We start from the raw sequence: 17,182 nt of genomic DNA, 5'->3' as shown, positions 1-17,182 counted from the left end.
ATATAAATCTTTCAATATATATATATATATATATATATTCAAATAGAGAGCAGTCATTTTAATAAAAATATTTCACAATATTGCTGTTTTTTGCTGTATTTTGGATCCAATAAATGCAGGCTTGGTGAGCAGAAGAGACTTCTTTAAAAACATAAAAAAATCTTACTGATCAATACCTTTTGACCAGTAGTGTATTAAAACACAATTTCTAAAGTGCCTAAATGTCAAAATTAGTACAATATATTTGTTGAAAAATTCTAATACTGAACACACTATTGAATTATTAGGCTGGGACTTATTTTTGTGTTGCTGTCTGCTCTAGCCCCCTCCCTCTACAATAAATCCATGTGAATATCTGTCTCTGCTAAATTTTTTAATGTAACTTTACAATCGATATTGATGTCCTTTAGCACAGTATTCTGAATGATGATAATAATGGGGTGCTACTGATAGCCTAACAGATAGCCTACTAGCAGTTTAATACTCAACTAGGTTAATAAAGACAAAACTATCTAGCATATTTACATATGAAACTGACCTGCACTTGAAGCCTTGAACAGGTCAGTAATGTTGCTACATTTCACTGCTTCTTCTGCCCGTTTTCTCTCTTTCGTCCCACGCATCGGTTCTGTTCGGAACCGTTTGACGGAAGCGCGGAACAGATGTGAGCTGATTCGTATAGTGCAGCGCTGCCAGTAAAGACTAACCGATTTATTATCGAATGACAAAATCGGAAATGATCACTTTGGTACATTGAGAAGGCATACATATAAAATATTAATAATAACAAAAAAAATAAAAACGGGCAGCGGGCCAAATCAGCCGCCAGTCCACCGGGAATTCTCCCAGCGCTCCCGATGGCCAGTCCGGGCCTGGTGTTGCTGTTTTGTTTTTTTTTTTTTTTCTAAAATTCAATTCCAGAGCCATCAGGACCAGGGGCCTTCCCAATAGGAAAGCTTATGATTGCATCAGATATCTCTTGAATTGTACTTTCAGATTTCAATGCTTCCTGATCAGCTTTACTCAGTTTTGGAAGAGGAAGCTGATTGAAGGAAGACAGAAATTGCTGCAAGTATAGAGCTTGGGTTCAAATAGTCCTTCATAAAATTGTCTTATTTAGTCATTGATATCCTTGGGATTTAGTATTTTGCCTTCCTATTGCTTAACGTTATGACTTTATCTGCTAGCATCTGTTCCCCCCCACAGCTCGAAGTGTTTTTGCTTAATTTAATTAGAAGAGCTCTTATTATATTCATATTTGAGAATCATTCTCTCAATTAGGATGCTCAGGGCTGATTTATCCCTGTATATTTTCGTACAGGGATACATCGGCTCACAGCTTCTGAAGTAGCATTACACTAATTAAGCAAAGGTTAAACAATAACAACAATAACATAAAGCAGGTTCCTCCTGACCACTTTCCCCAAATGAAGCACAGACATTTCTTCAGTGGTGAAGTTCAGGAAACTGAAGGAGATCAGAAGTCATACTCTCTATCCAGATAATGGTGCACTCTGACAACTATAGCTCAGAGACAGAATTGTGTGGCTTTAATCTGGCCTGTATGATGTGTGTGGTCGATTTTAGAAGAGAGATTTTGGGGGGAAGTTGCGATTTTATTTTCATTATTTTATTGTATTTCTTTTTTATATATATATTTTCAGTGATGCTGTCATGGTCTGTGTCTGTGCTTCACAAAAAAAGTGCATTTTTTTGTAGAAAAGGGTTCAGTCATTTCACACTGAAAATGGTCAGTGCTGTTTGAAAGCATATATTTTCAGTGCTAAAAAGTTACTGTGATCTTCAAACTACAAGGATGTAGCATAAAATCATCTGTGAGTTTTACAATCAGGAAACGTGACTTTAAAAGATATGTTCGGGGATCTACTTCTCCAATACATCTATTTCAGATGTACATTATGACAGTTAAACTTACCTATGTTGACAACCTTGTATGGGAGTGTTTTAATTTTTCATTCTTCATGTTTTTTTCTCATTTTTTTCAAACCTAGAGAGCGTTATTTCTCTCTGAGGCCTTTTTCCCTCCTGAGTCTTCATTAAGAGAGACCTTGGATCCAGCCTTCAAGCTCCATGAGAGTATTGCCAAGGTAAGAGTGCTCCTCCTTTCACTACAAAAGTCCAATAGTGATTATTTTGTTTGTTTGTTTGTTTGTTTGTTGCTGGCTGGCTGGTTTGTCAGGCGCTGCAGTGTTGTATGCCTAAAGTTGTCATTAGGATTACGTTTTGAGTGGAACCACTTTCTTGCACAACTTTCAAGTGCTAATTGTGCAGCTACACAAATCATAACTCGAGACAGATGGAATGAGAAAATGAAGCAAATAACTTCAAAAGTGTTTATTCGAAATCTTTTTGCTTTTTATTCTCCAAGTTAATACAGATAATCAAACCTTTTCTTAATCTCTACTTTAATTCCTTTAAGATATGAATTTTTAACCTGAACATTCTGTGTTCTCCAAACTCTCTTCTCTCAATAAATGCCTGCGATGAAAGTTTGAATTCATTTAGTAATTTAAGAGTTTCTGTGTGGTATTTTGTGTTCTTTTTTTCTATTTCTTTGGCAAACGTCTAATGCTAAATGATGGATCATTCAATGAGATGAGGAATGTGTATGAAGAAATAAAACAGAGTCCATTTTTATTTGTGTTACATTTTTGCCCATTTGAGAGCCTGTCCAGTCATCATATCATGAAGTGTGTCTTCCAGACGGGACAAAAATGCATTGACCAAGTGTCAAGAGACAGTGTCCGGTGCTCTCCTGGGTCACGTTATGAAACCCCAGCAGTGTTTCAGTCCACAGACACTGATTGTTTGGCTTCTGACAGCTTGTTCCCCATCCTGGCAGTCTGTAGAGGAACAGCAGGCATGCTTAGACTCAACAACAAACCCTGTGAAAATGTTATGAAATATAGATGAAACAGGCTGGAGATTTTATAAACAATTTTCTTTCTCTCTCTCTCTGCCAGTTATGACCACAGCATTAACGGCAACAAGAAATATGAGCATCATTAAAGTTCCTCATCACAGTCAAGGAGATACTGTTCTGTGCCATGAATTATTCAGGCCGCTTGAAGACACACTGGCAATGACACAAAGAGTTGTGGGACAACAGCGCATGCTAGAATAGATGAAAGGCTCTCAAAGTGTCCGTTCATTGCCATGTCTCCTCCAACTACACATTCAAAACAGTATATACAGGAACATTAGATAAAGCGTCTGCAGAATCTGAGAAGATAAATATTTAGTGTGGTTTTGAATTCAGCGAGCAGATTTGGAAGCGTCAAAATATCATATTTCTCAGAACAACGGGCAGAAAGGGTTGGGAAACTTACCTGAATAACCAAACAAGACAGAAAGGGTAAGATCTTAGCCTGTGAAAAACATACAAAGACACACTGGTGTCAGAGAAATGGTAACACTTTACAATAAGATTCATTCATTATCCTTTGTTAATGCATTAAGTAACAATTAACAACTTTTTTAGAGCATTTATTCATGTACGTTAATTTCAATTAAATTTGAATATAGGCTTCTGTTGTTAATTCACGTTTCAACTTTATTAACATCAACCTAGGTTAATAAATGCTGTAAAAGGATTGTTCTTTCTTATTTGTTACACTGGACCACAAAACCAGTCATTAGGGTACATTTTTTTAAATAGAGATTTATACATCATCTGAAAGCTGAATAAATAAGCTTTCCATTGATGTATGGGACAATATTTGGCTAAGATACTATTGGCCGAGAAACAATTTGAAAATCTAAAATCTGAGGGTGCAAAAAAATCAAAATATTGAAAAAATCGCCTTTAAAGTTGTCAAAATTAAGTCCTTTGCAATGCATATTACTAATCAAAAATTAAGTGTTGGTATATTTACATGCAGTAGGAAATTGACAAAATATATTCATGGAACATTATCTTTACTTAATATCCTAATGATTTTTGGCATAAAATAAAAATCTATAATTTTGACCCATACAATGTATGTTTGGCTATTGCTACAAATACCCCCTTGCTACTTATGACTGGTTTTGTGGTCCAGGTTCACATTTAATGTTAGCTATTGCATTAAAGGAATATTCCAGGTTCATTACAAGTTCATTTTAATCAACAGTACTTTACTTGGGGCATAATATTGATTGCTACAAAAAATTATTGGCACTTGTCCTTCCATTTCTTTAAAACAAGCAGAAATCTGGGTTACAATTTGAAGTGAATTGAGCCAATTTGTTAATGTTAAAATACTTTCAATACTACAGCCACAAGACGCAAACAACATGATTTCAGTGATAAATAAAATCACTTAATAAACACTTCTGTGCAAAGTTATATGCAAATTTACTGTCACTTTTACAAAGTAACACTTAAAACCCTAAAACCAATGTTTTAAGAAACCAGAGAATTCTAATGTATTTTTGATGGTAATGAACATTATATTACAAATGCTGTCAATTGAGCTTAACTTGTATTGAACCTAAAATATTCCTTACTATTAACATATACAACCTTATTGTAAAGTGTTACTAGAACATTTTTGGGAAGCAATGTTTTCTCAACTCAGGGCAGATTTCGATAATCTGCGGGAACTTGGATAGACTTTTGTTAAGTACTTTTCATTCATTTAAAATTAGTCCTCCATCACTAAGACACATAACATTTCAAGTCGACATGATTCATTCAATGTGATTTTGACAATTTAAGCATAAAAATTAGATGCATTCTTCCAACATGCAATACTTTCACGCTCACAGTCCAAGCCCAATCCTCTAGAGGGCATCTTGTATAAATATGCCCTACTTTCCAAACAGCACGAGTTCTTAGTCACATTGGCCCTGTAATGTTGCCGTTTTCTGCCTGCCATGAGTTCAGTGTGACTCTAAAGCCAATATTAATGAATGCTAATGCCTCTTGAGAGTTTCCTTAATATCACGTGACCTGTAGTCACCTGCCGGCCTTTCCCAGTATGCCGTTCCTCCAAAATAACAGCCACGGACGTCGTTAGTTTGGTGATCCAGATTTCATATGGAAACTAAACTCTAGTAGCCCCCTGATGCCAGCTTAAATCGGTGGAGGCAGACGTGAATTGATGGGGTGTGAGAGTTAGGTCTCGCCGCTGTCTGATAGTCTCCAGCTGCAGTACAAGCGCACTTGAAATCCCCAGGTCCCTCTGTAAGGCCAGCGCTGTTGTATCTGTGGTGTCACGCTTCTGTACGCCTCCAGGTCCCGCAGGACCTCGGGCCCGGGCCAAACTCTCTTTTTCTGCAGGCTGAGGAGCCTTGGGAGTTCTTTCAGCGAAGCTTATCACATCCTCTGCTCATTTTTCAACCCCACCTTTACAACCACAGCTGGGCCAGGTTGACGGGGAGGACAGAGGGGCCGAGTAGTGTTGAGTGTGTTTGAGTCAGTTCCACTCAGCCTGGCACGGAAGCCTGGCATCGATCATTTGAGCCGCAGGTATGCGCACACTCCATCACCCTCGCAGGGCCCACATGCGGCATACCAACTCTCTGGGGCTCAGAACCTCTGTGCTGACTACCTTTAAAGATCTACATCTAAAGTCGCTCATTCCCTTAACAGGGTAGTTTGCCCTCCTTTTAGAATTTCAACTCCGTTTACAATATCGTAGCCCTGTGAATTGTTTGCTGTGGTTCCCTTCTTTCCCTTTCCTTCTTTATGTACAAGACAATGCCAAGTCTGGCTATGCAAGTTGAAGAGACTCTACACTCTTTTTTGTACTTAAAAAAAAAAAGCGTAATTTCTACAGAATGCTATACAAATACTGGTGCTAAAACCTTTTAATTGGTTAGCTCTACTGTTAGGTACATTGCCATATACATTTGAAAAAAGTAGTAATGGTTTCATCACATCACATTAATGTAGTTTTACTGAACAGTACTATGAATGTATGTTTTTTTTTTGGAAACAATTAGTTTTTTAATTTAAATAATTCTTCTTATTTACACTACTGCTCAAAAGTGTTTTTTTTACAATGGTTTCCACAAAACGTCTCGGTTACGTATGGTAACCCTCGTTCCCTTTCAGTCGGTCACTCTCGACGTCACGTCGGATGACCGATACTAGAGTCAGGTCCCAAGAGGGTATAGAGGGGGGCCGTGGAGGATTTAGCCTTCTCGCCCCCTTAAGGAACCTGACAACCAGGTCATGCTTCCCCAGCGACTTCCCTTCAACGGGGTCGTGGTTAGCAGTGATTGCAGTGACATAAACTTTGAGGGTGGAGGGAGACAGCCTTCGCTCCAACCCTTGCTGCAAAAAGGACAGCACGACTGTGATCGGGCATATTAGGGGGTCTTCTCGGTGAGAAGAACACCACTCAATGAACAGGATCCACTTCAAAGCGTAGGTGTGTCTCGTAGACGGTGCTCTTGCTGAAGTGATGGTGTCAACTACCTCTTGAGGTAGGTCACTTAGAACCTCCGCGTCCCGTCCAGGGACCAGACATGAAGTTTCCAGAGATCTTGACGCGGGTGCCAAAGGGTGCCCCGTCTCTGAGTCAGTAGATCCTTCCACAGAGGAATCGGCCAAGGAGGGGGCCCCTTGAGGAAACGGAGCTTGGCCCGCGACTCTGAGATGATCATCTTCCCGCAATGAGAAGATGACTCATCCACAAACGCCACCTCAGCGTGCTACATGCCCAGGCACGTGAGGTAGCGATCGTGACCATCACCCAGCGCCAGGATAACGACCGCATCCAGAAACGCCCGGGTGATACGTTGTCTAAAGCAAGACCCACATCGTCTTTACAAAGACGTAAAGTCAAGTTTGCCACACAACATCGTCTTTAAAAAGACGCACCCGAAATTGCTCTTTTAGGGGAAAAAGCTCTTTTAGCGTGCTGAGGCGCACAGGGGAGATGATCATCTGAAACAGAAACAGGGGGTAGTGCAGCCTGATGTGTGCAACCCACTCGACACGGGAAACCACCACCGCTGAAGCGCCGTACCGCCAACACGAAGAGCTCTCCAAGAGCGCGCTGAACTCGTTCAGTCTTCTTCTCTCAGTAGAGTAGTCAGGAGCAGAACGATGTGATCGCTCGGCTCCGAAGCGAAAAGCTGAATATGCGCTGCATCTGCTGCCTACTTATACTCACGCTGTGATCAGCGGCAGCTGGATGCAATAATCGCATGCCAATGTGCATTGGCTCGTTTAGTTTACCCTCGAAGTAGATTTGGGTCTCTAAGCGAGATCCCAATTTCGTCGGTCATCCGACGTGACGTCGAGAGTGACCGACTGAAAGGGAACATATTAAGCAGTAAAACCGTTTTAATATTGATAATAAGAAGAAATGTTGACCACCAAAACAGCATATTAGAATGATTTCTGATGGATGGAGGAATGGCTGCTGAAAATGTAGTATTGCAATCACATAAATAAAAAATTACATTTTAAAACAGATTGAAAATTGGAAGCATTTATTTTAAATTGTAATATTATTTCATAAAATAACTGTTTGTACTATATTTTGATCAAACAAATGCAGCCTTGGTTTAAAAAAACAAAACAAAAAAAAATTGCCAACCTCAAACGTCTAATTATGAGACATTGAATAAAGCCTTAGTCTAACGTGAGAACAATTAAAGCCCTGTATGTTCATTGGATCTTATTCTTGACAGTTTACTATTCAACTCACCTGGATAACAGTTGAGTTACCTGCAAGTGTCTCAAGTAAAGTTTTCCAGAATAGAGCAAGATGCCCAGTATAGCGTTCACTAATGGAAAGATTGCAATGTACATGTAAGAAGCGTGCCTCTGTTAGGCAGAACTTACAAGATAGACTCATGCTATCCAGAGATTCTTTCAAAATGAACCTGCCATGCATCGCTTGCCCTGGGAATCAGCGAGCCAGAAATGGCGGTGGAGTAGGAAGCCTGAGAGAACTCAAGCTGCCAGTGAGAGGAAGCTGTGAGGTTGAGAGCAGCTGCTGGTGTGATTGAACGTCCCAGGACAGCCATTGTTGTGTGTCAGATGGAAACAGTGGCGGCGGTGAAGACTGAATGCTTGGTATTGTACTCTGACAGCCTGAGTGACACTAGCCGGGCAGGGGAAGAAGGGTGAACGGAAGATTCTGCCAGCTTTGCTTACATGGCACCTGGAAGGGGCAGGAATCCGCTGATGGACTCCGTGGGGAACGTCAACCTGAGAAGCATCTCAATTTACATTCTCTGCCCCTGAATCAACTCATCTGTTAAAGGGCGTCCAGAGATCCCCGTCTGGAGACCTCCAGAAAAATTAGTTGTGAATGAGTGAGGGTGTTTCGTTTGGACATGGCGTTCGGATCGCATTGTTCTGAGTACATCAGTGCTAATGCAGTGGCACAGGATCATCAGCTGCCCATTGTCCAAACTCACCCTCATTCTGGTTCTTAATGTTTTAGCCTCTTAATTGCTTAAATAGACCATCTGCTTTATGATGAATTCACCATTTGGAGGATAAAGGATTGCAGAAGAATTGCCCGAGAAAGCTCTTCCTTTTTTTTTTCCTAATATAAGGTCTGAAATGATAAGATAGCACTAATTTCCCAGAAATTATTGGCTTTGCCGTATTTTATAGAATTAGACTAGAAAAAGATTTTGAATTGAACTTCAATTAAGCCGTACAATGGAGAATGCTGGAATTTTAAATCACTAGATGTACAAAGGAAAAAGATCCGGAAGGAAAAAGTGGAATTAGCGAGTCTTAAAGGGATAGTTCACCCAAATTAAAAAGTGTAATCTTTTACTCACTGAGGTTGAATGTTGTTGTTTTGTATGGAGCCCCACAACAGTTGGATTAGTCCATATTTGACCCAAAGTTGGGTTTAGACAACCCAGCTATTTTTAAAGTGCAAGAATTAGAAACCACAATTTTCTAATTCGTTCCCCCATTTTATATTAAATCATGGCCGAATCCAATCAAGGGAATGAAGTAGTAAATTGTGTCCATTAATAAATTGTTAATTTGTGGGAATAAATTCTGGCCACTATTATATTTCTACCTGCATGTCATGTGCAGAGCTCCTTAGTTTTGGACCCCATTGGCTTTCATACACTCCTAAAAATAAAGGTTCTAAAAGGGGGTTTTCATAGTGAGGCCATCGAATATTTAGGTGAGTTTGTTTCATCAATGGAACCGATTTGGAGAAATGTAGCATTACATCACTTGTTCGCAAATGGATCCTCTGCAGTGAATGGGTGCCGTGAGAGTCCAAACAGCTGATAAAAACATCACAATGATCCACAAGTAATCCACACGACTCCAGTCCGTCAATTAACTTCTTTTGATGTGAAAAGTTGTGTGTTTGTAATAAACAAATTCATCAAGACATTTTTAACTTCAAATAGTGGTTTCCGGGTAAAATGCAAGTACTCCATCCATAATATTGCTTTCTCTATTAAAAAGAAGTGTCATCTGAATCAGGAGAAACATATGCACGGTGACTGGATGAAGCGCAATTATACAAACCACGTACTCTGCGTATCGGGAACGGCACTACTGGAGCCACATGAGGGCAGGCAAATGACACAATTTTCATTTTGGGGTGAACTATTCCTTTAAATAGCAATGGTGTGAAGATAATCTGGATCTTTAGAAAAGAGCACCGTAAATTGATGAATTACATATGGAAAAAATTGCAGCACAGGACATGTCAAAGCTCATTGAGGTGATTTAATCATGAAAGACAATGTGCCAACTCGAGTCTACTGCCTCCAGCCTCAGTGGTGCTGTCCCTGTATAGCTGTGCTCACTATGTGTGTAACAGATGTGGCTTTTGTCCGCTGGGATGGGAGACGGGGAGTGAGAGACTGAGAGATGATAAAGAGATGAGGTGAAGAGGTAATGGACAGATTCTCAACACTGCTTAACACCTCAGTCAGCCATGCAGAGGTTTTCATGAAGTATCTGTTGCCCTGGTTTGCTCTTCTGAACTGGGCTTGTATTATTTCCTACAGGAGAGACAAATCACCAAAGACACCTCAGTCGAAATTTAAGTCTCTAAGTTTGCTGAAAAGAATAGTTTGAGTCAGTCGCCATTATGAAAAAGCATGCTGGATGATCTGTAAAATATCTGTCTTCTGTGTTCCAATGCATGAAAAAAGTTACTGCTGTTTCTTCAACTATGAGCACTTTTGGTCATGTGGAGTTTTAAATAAAAAGCTTCTTATTTTGTGAAAATTAACATTCTGTAATGGAAATGATGATGATGGAAATTACTGTTATTTTTGGAAACAACAACTTTTTTTAGTATAGAATGAGAGACTCTTTGGCTCATTATGGCTAAATTCAAGCATTTTATGTATCCTAAATGCACACAATGAAATCAAATTTTCTCAATTTGTTTTTGCATAATTTCAGCTTGAAATGTAGAAAAAGTATTTAATATAAAAAAAATCAGCTCACAAGTGACATTTTCTTTTCAAAGTTGTGTGTGTTTTTATTTGTTATATTTCATAACATTCTGTTATGTAATGACAGCGGTGGAAATGACATTTATAACTTTTATTTTTATTTATTTTTTTTTTTTAAATAAACTCCTACAACACATTTGTATCATAGTTTTGAACATAATTATTGTATAATGGATTTTTTTTTTAAATCATAGCCTGGTAAAAACCTTTATATAAAAATAAAGAAAAAAGAATATAGTTAAAATCTTTTAGTTTTAATAAAAATGCACAAAGTTAAAGAAGCAGCTTTTTTTAAACAAGTAATGATGACAGATTTTTCATTTTAGATGAACTGTTTCTTTGCTGAAAACGTCTCTTACTCTTTGAAAGAGCTGCTTCTAAGAAATGAGTTTCTTCTGGGTTGCCATTTAGATTTTTGTATGACACAAATTTGCAACAGATTCATCAGAAGTTCCCGTCAGTCTGTTTAATAACTCCTAGTCACTGTCGATCTGTAAACAGACTACAGCAGTCTCTCGTGCAGACAGGCACAGACTTTCACTTGGGTTTTTCTGTCTGTTCTGTCTAGACCACTTTTGCTGATAGTCATTTATTGGTTTCTCAGTCAAGATGAGTGAATAGTTAGACACACAAAGGCTGAATTTCGCACTTGGCTGTGCTTTTCCCTCTTCAATTACCTGCAGATGAACTGGATGTGTAAAACATACTATCTAGGAACACAAATTATTTCTTCTTTGGATGTTTATGAAAGAGCAAATTACTGGACTTCTCCAGATTTGCTTCTTTTGTTTGCATCCCACTTTTAAATGTTTTGAAATGGATGTTTTACAGTAGCTAATCTTGACCAATTGGAGAAATTAGATTTTTTGAGTCACTGGCAGATTAACAAAACGCAGACATTTCCACGTTACCTCCCCAAACGAGGCGTGTGATTGGTTCCCTCCACTTCCTCTGCACCCCAGCACTGGCAGCATATCAGGAGGAGTTTATCGCCGCCTAATACATAACATGACGAGATGTCAAGGAGTAATTTTCCCAGGCACTCCTGGGTTTAACTCTGCGTTTGGATGGTGCTCACCCAGAGATACTCTTTTATCACCTGGCTAATACAATTGGCGGCTCATTGTATGAGAGCTGACGCAAGTGTCGTCTGACATGCATTGTAACATGGGAATGTAATTTGTCCACGGAGCGAAGGCTGTCCTAGTGTCTCTGCTTCATGTTCGCTGGTTTGTCCCAAGCGTGGTGAAGACTCATGGCTCATCCATCACTGCTGCTGATTAAAAAGCCCTCTGTACTTTTGAGGCCCTTCTGAAAAGTTGAGAACTTAAAATCGAGATGATACAGTATGACACTGGGAGCCTGCCTGCCAGTTTCTGAGGACAAATTTGCCTATCCTATTCAGCATTAATCTGAAATAGAAATCTTTTGCAACATTATAAATGTCTTTATCATCACTTATATATTAGATCAATACTTGTATAAGTGACACGACAAAAAATAAAAATATATACACCAATGTAAAAACTGAAACAATAGCAGCAGTGCTGGTGTACAATTTTGGCTAGAGGGACTTTAACAATTGTCAGCATAGTAATTTTATTGCTGTTGACAATCAAGTTCAGTTTCAATGCTGTTTACAAGTAGAAACTCAGGAAACCTCACCTGACCTTCGTACTGAATAGTTTGGGTTTCAAATGTCATTTTCAACTTTTTTTGGCTTTGTTTCGAATGGAACCACATAGCATTGCATCTTGTATTTTGTCAGGTCTACCAATAGATTCTTTCATTCTGTATAAATCATTTCTGAGCACAGAAGCCCTTTGAAGCAAGCGATCACTTCTCTTTTCTTTCACACTAAATCTATTCTGTCCCTTTTTTTTACTTTGTTAGTCATTTTGGAAATGGACCCTGCAGTGTTTTTGAAGTCCCACAAAAGCCAATTAAGCGCATATGATATGCATCTATAATGAAGCAAAATGGCACATAATTTGAAGTTGTTAGAAAACAAATGCAAATCTAAAATGCAGACATGGGTGTATGCTATCCGTGTACTCCATAGGGACTGCGGTTTCTCACTGTCTTTACAGCTCTGAGGCATGCACAGTTTCTGAGAACATCAGTAATTAAAAATTAACACACCATAACACACCAAGCCAGCTAATTTGTGCATTTGTGCAACTTGAGTCCACCATTTTTCCCCATTAATAAGCAGGCTCCATCTGTGTACTATGCATACTGTCTTATACATTAAAGGCTAATTATAATGTTCTGAGCAGGGTCACAGCAGTCATAAAAATGACAGTTCAGTTGCACTTTCACTTTTAGAACATATTGTATTTGTAACAAATAAACAGTACATTCATTTTATGATGGATAGAAAACATGGCTACAAAAAAATAATAGTGATCAGGGCATGGTTACACTGCAAAAAGTCAATCTTATTTTTCAGGAAAAATATTTCAACATTCAAAAAACAAGATTATTGAATTACTTGGAAAGCAAAAAAAAAAAAAGTCACAAAACTGAATACAATTTATTTCTCTTATCTTATCAGTGAAACCTCAAAGTGCATTTTTATCCTTTTATTTTCAAATTCCTTTCAGACGAAGCTGAATTGCAGCTCTGGCATTTAACCACCTAAACATTTATCACAGACATGTCAATAAGTGCTTGAATTCTGAGAAAGCTATTAGCATTGTTTTAACCACATTCCATTGATGTGTCCTCACAATGCTTCAGTACAATATGTCACATTTGAATGTTTAGCCTCTCATTCATTGTTTCGAGAGATTTGATGTCAGACTAATACCGTTTCATCCCCTTAAAATTGTTCTTTAAATATTTTATTATTTCATAATTAATTAAATGTCTGAATTGGTTATTCACATTAGCAGTCAGCCAATTTAAACGCTGTAACACTTTATATATGAAAGTTGAAAGTGAAATTTAATAGCAACATTTTAGGTTTTACAGATTTAATGTAAATTTACAGTAAAAATTGCATTAACTGCTATAATTTTAAAGTACCAACCTACTGAAGTGCTAAAAATGTTTGTAACTATAATATACTGACAGGTGGAAATGAGAAAGTCGAATAAGAATCAAAGTTCATCACAAGTAGCTTTTCCATAATCTGAGGTAAATAGTAATATATAGACGGTGCACACAGCGTCAGGTGCGAGCAAACACACACATACACAAAAACACACAAAAAAAAATTTCATGGAAACACACAACACTAAAATAATGCAATAATATTAATTAACAACAAGATATAACATAAAACCTAGTGTGCATAAATGCTAAGAAAAAGAAACAGATGAAAAGAAAAAACAGGTATTATAATACAAAACATCAAACGTGAAGTGTCACACATGGAATTCTGGGAATGTCAATTTTCATTTTTCACTATAAATTACAAAAAAAAAATCACTTCCACAAACTGTAAATTGAGCAGTATTTTACTGTAAAACTACATTAAATGTCCTGTGGGATTTATTACAGTTTTTCACCATATATAGCAAGGTAAATTACAGGTTTTTACCACAACATTTTACTGTCTTTTGCTGGGTTTTTTTCTATTACATATTACAAATTAATTATACATAATTATACATAATCTAATGATATAACGTAAGATATGATTTTGAACATATTTATGAATGTAATGATATAAGTATAAATAATGGTATATAATTGTTATGTCATATAAATCTGTTGAGACTTGTTAATCTGGTTTAAAATAAACAATTTTTAACAGTTTTACAATAGACTTTTGACACTGTGCCAACTAACCCTACAACTAGTGTCAACTGTCCAAAATATATATCTGATATGCTGAGAGTCAGCTGATGCGAGCTTGACTAACGTGACCTGCCAGAACTAACGCTATGCTTGATAATTATTGATTTATATATGTATGTTTGCATGTACTGTATGTATTATTTTAATAGTATTAATCTGTTTCACCAAAAAGTTTGAGCAACATAATACCCTAATATATAAGCAATGCCTCAGAGAGGTGTTTTTTTTTGTTTTGTTTTTTTTTTACATCTGTGGTACTGACATGTTCATTAACAGGGGTATTAATGCATACAGCACAATTAGTTTTTTTGATGAACCAGTCTGATCATTTAAGTCCATTCTTGCTCTTTGAATCCAAACACAGAACTCTGCTAAACACATGCGGCACTCTAATTAGCTTTTAATAATCAAAAAAATGCTTGCAGAATGGGAAAATTGCGAGCTTGTAAGTTGAAATGAAACTTTGCTAGCAAGAAGCATAATTGGTTGCAGCATCTGGCAGATGTTTGCCATGAATTAATCTCTCCCCAGTTTACTGTTCAATAAACACACGCAAATTTGCACATTCCTATTTTTGCTCAATGGTTTTCCCATTTTCCGCTGGTCATTGCTACATTTCTTTAGTCGAGAACATCATTGTGTGTTTGTTGAAATTTTGACTGGCTGAAAAAACATTACTTAAGCTCCTTTTCAATGCCCTCTAATTAGCCATTTACATATGAAATCACAGGGCTTCAATTCATAGATGACAATTTTCATAATCTGCCAGTTCCTAGCCAAAACGGAAGGTTTAACGGCTGAATTAATGCACAACAACATGGATGAATGACCCACCAGTACAACAGACTCAACACAAACACGCTTTCTCTGTTTACAGCTTGATGGTCATGCCGCTCATTGAGAATTTAAGATAATGTAAATCAATTGTCACATAAGCCCCTAAGACCCATAATACACAATAATGCAAGTCCCTAATGAATAACTGTTATGCATTGCAAGATAATACGCTTACACCACAAACGAAGCATCTTTTATGTTCACGAGAAAAGTTCACCTTTTCTACCTGCATATTTAGTTGTTGTTTTTTTCGTTCACTGTTAACTCTTGACACACGGTACCATCTGGAAGCTTAATGACAGAAGCAGAAGGCCGCTTGACGAGAGATTCGTCTTCCTGTACATATTGCAGGAATAAATTTGACTGACAGTGGTCATTAAGGCATTGATTCATTAAATGCCATGTGGTCAGCTCCGAGTTTTAGTGCTTCATTGCTGTGCAAATCTTCAAGAGCTGCTTGAATTGTGAGGGTCAGTGAATCAGTTCTTTCATAAGAAGCATCTGTCATGCTGGCTCTTGTTTAGACACTTTTTGTATATTCATTTTAATTTTAGTTGATGAAAACAACATTTTAGTTTAAATGAAAGTGCAAGATCCCTCATCTCGTAGAGGGGATGGACAAAATAATGTAAACAGCTGAGTAACAGGCAACATTTTTTAAGGTGTTTTACTAACATTTGCCTTTAATACAGCTTCCAACCTTCTTAGAAGAGATTCATACAACTTTCGAATAGTCTTCAGTTAAATGCCCTCTATCAGAACATCTGCTATTTGTTTTAGAGATGTTGGAGGAAGAAATCAGCTTCTCAATGTTCTCTCTCACTGCAGTTTGACAATATTAAAGTCAGGTGATTTGTCTGGCCAGGGCAGATGTTAAAGTTCATCTTGGTACTCCAACTGTTCAGGTTTTATGACCATGACTCCATCTTTTTCATTGACATTTTTTGTCCTCAATACTCTGTGTCTTTGTCATGCTCTGTACATTCGCTGTACATCCATGCTTTCAGATTTTCCTCTAGTCTGTCAGATCTGATGGGTAAATCCCACAGTACATGTGCACTTCCAAATCACAACATGTCTGACCTCATTGTTAATACTCGTCCCGCTAACAGAACAATGCGACACAGGAAACAAACACCCTTCAGTCTGGTGTTGAGATCAGACACAGGCCCGTCTCTATGCTGTGAATTAGTGTTCAGCCATTCATCAGTCAGGCTGAGGCGCTCAGAGGGAGCCCTCTGCTGTCAATAACCCCCCGCCTCCCCTGCTCCCGCCTGTCTCTAATGTACACAAATATATTCCCCTGCAAAGCCCTGCAGTACCAACATGTCCTGGAGCAAAAGGCAAGCTGAAGATTGAAAAACAAGAGTGTGCACACGTGCGCGTGTGCTCGCTCACACAAACACACACTGACAGTCTTTGTAAATGCCACAAGAGATTACAGAGGACAAAAAGGCTTCTAATGCTAAAAATATCACCTGAATTTAAATAGGAAAGTGCTGATAACTATCAAAAATGTGGACTCATTGGGTTTTCATGTCAAAATGTAAACAGATAATGTATGTGCAGACTGAACTAGCTGTAGGAATACATGAGTTGTTTACATGCAGAGCAAAATTGGGCCAATGGGCAAAAATGTATGTGTGCCGATCAGGTTTCGCTTAACTGTTGGCTTTTACCCAACATAGAGACATAATAAAAATATATTTCTGTGTTATCTGTGGTTCTGTAGTGACTTTAATAATGGAATGTAATATTTTTGTGATATATGTGGTACTTTAGAGACATCATAATAAAATATCAAATGTTTTGTGGTATCTGGGGTCCTGTAGGTATAATAATGATGATATTAATAATGATAATAATAATGATAAAATTAAATGTTTCTGTGACATTCTGTGGTATTGAGTCATTAATAATAATAATAATAATAAAATAAAATAAATATTTATTTTATATCCGTTACAATAATTTTGAAATGTAATATTTTTGTGATATCTGTGGTACCTTCGAGACAATAACATAAAATATATATTTCTTTTTTTATTCTGTGCCAAGACTATACCTGCTAATAACACATTTTGAAGCTCTCTCTCTCTCTCCCTCTCCCTCTCTC

The 17,182-nt window shown here is 37.7% G+C and overlaps 1 protein-coding gene across 1 annotated transcript in view; it reads left to right on the top strand.

The window, feature by feature from the left end:
• Positions 1 to 17,182, top strand: part of LOC107655960 (inactive N-acetylated-alpha-linked acidic dipeptidase-like protein 2) — a 153,967-nt gene that overhangs the window by 114,900 nt on the left and 21,885 nt on the right. Inside the window, exon 11 of the mRNA XM_016443595.1 lies at positions 2,013 to 2,108. Within this exon, the coding sequence (XP_016299081.1) occupies positions 2,013 to 2,108 (96 nt within the window). The remainder of the gene's footprint in view (positions 1 to 2,012; positions 2,109 to 17,182) is intronic.

The sequence above is a fragment of the Sinocyclocheilus anshuiensis genome, unplaced genomic scaffold (genome assembly GCF_001515605.1).
Source record: "Sinocyclocheilus anshuiensis isolate Anshui unplaced genomic scaffold, SAMN03320099.WGS_v1.1 scaffold51, whole genome shotgun sequence".
NCBI classification, from domain to species: domain Eukaryota; kingdom Metazoa; phylum Chordata; class Actinopteri; order Cypriniformes; family Cyprinidae; genus Sinocyclocheilus; species Sinocyclocheilus anshuiensis.
Note: the sequence above shows the minus strand (reverse complement) of the source record. Positions and strands in the feature narration are given on the sequence as shown.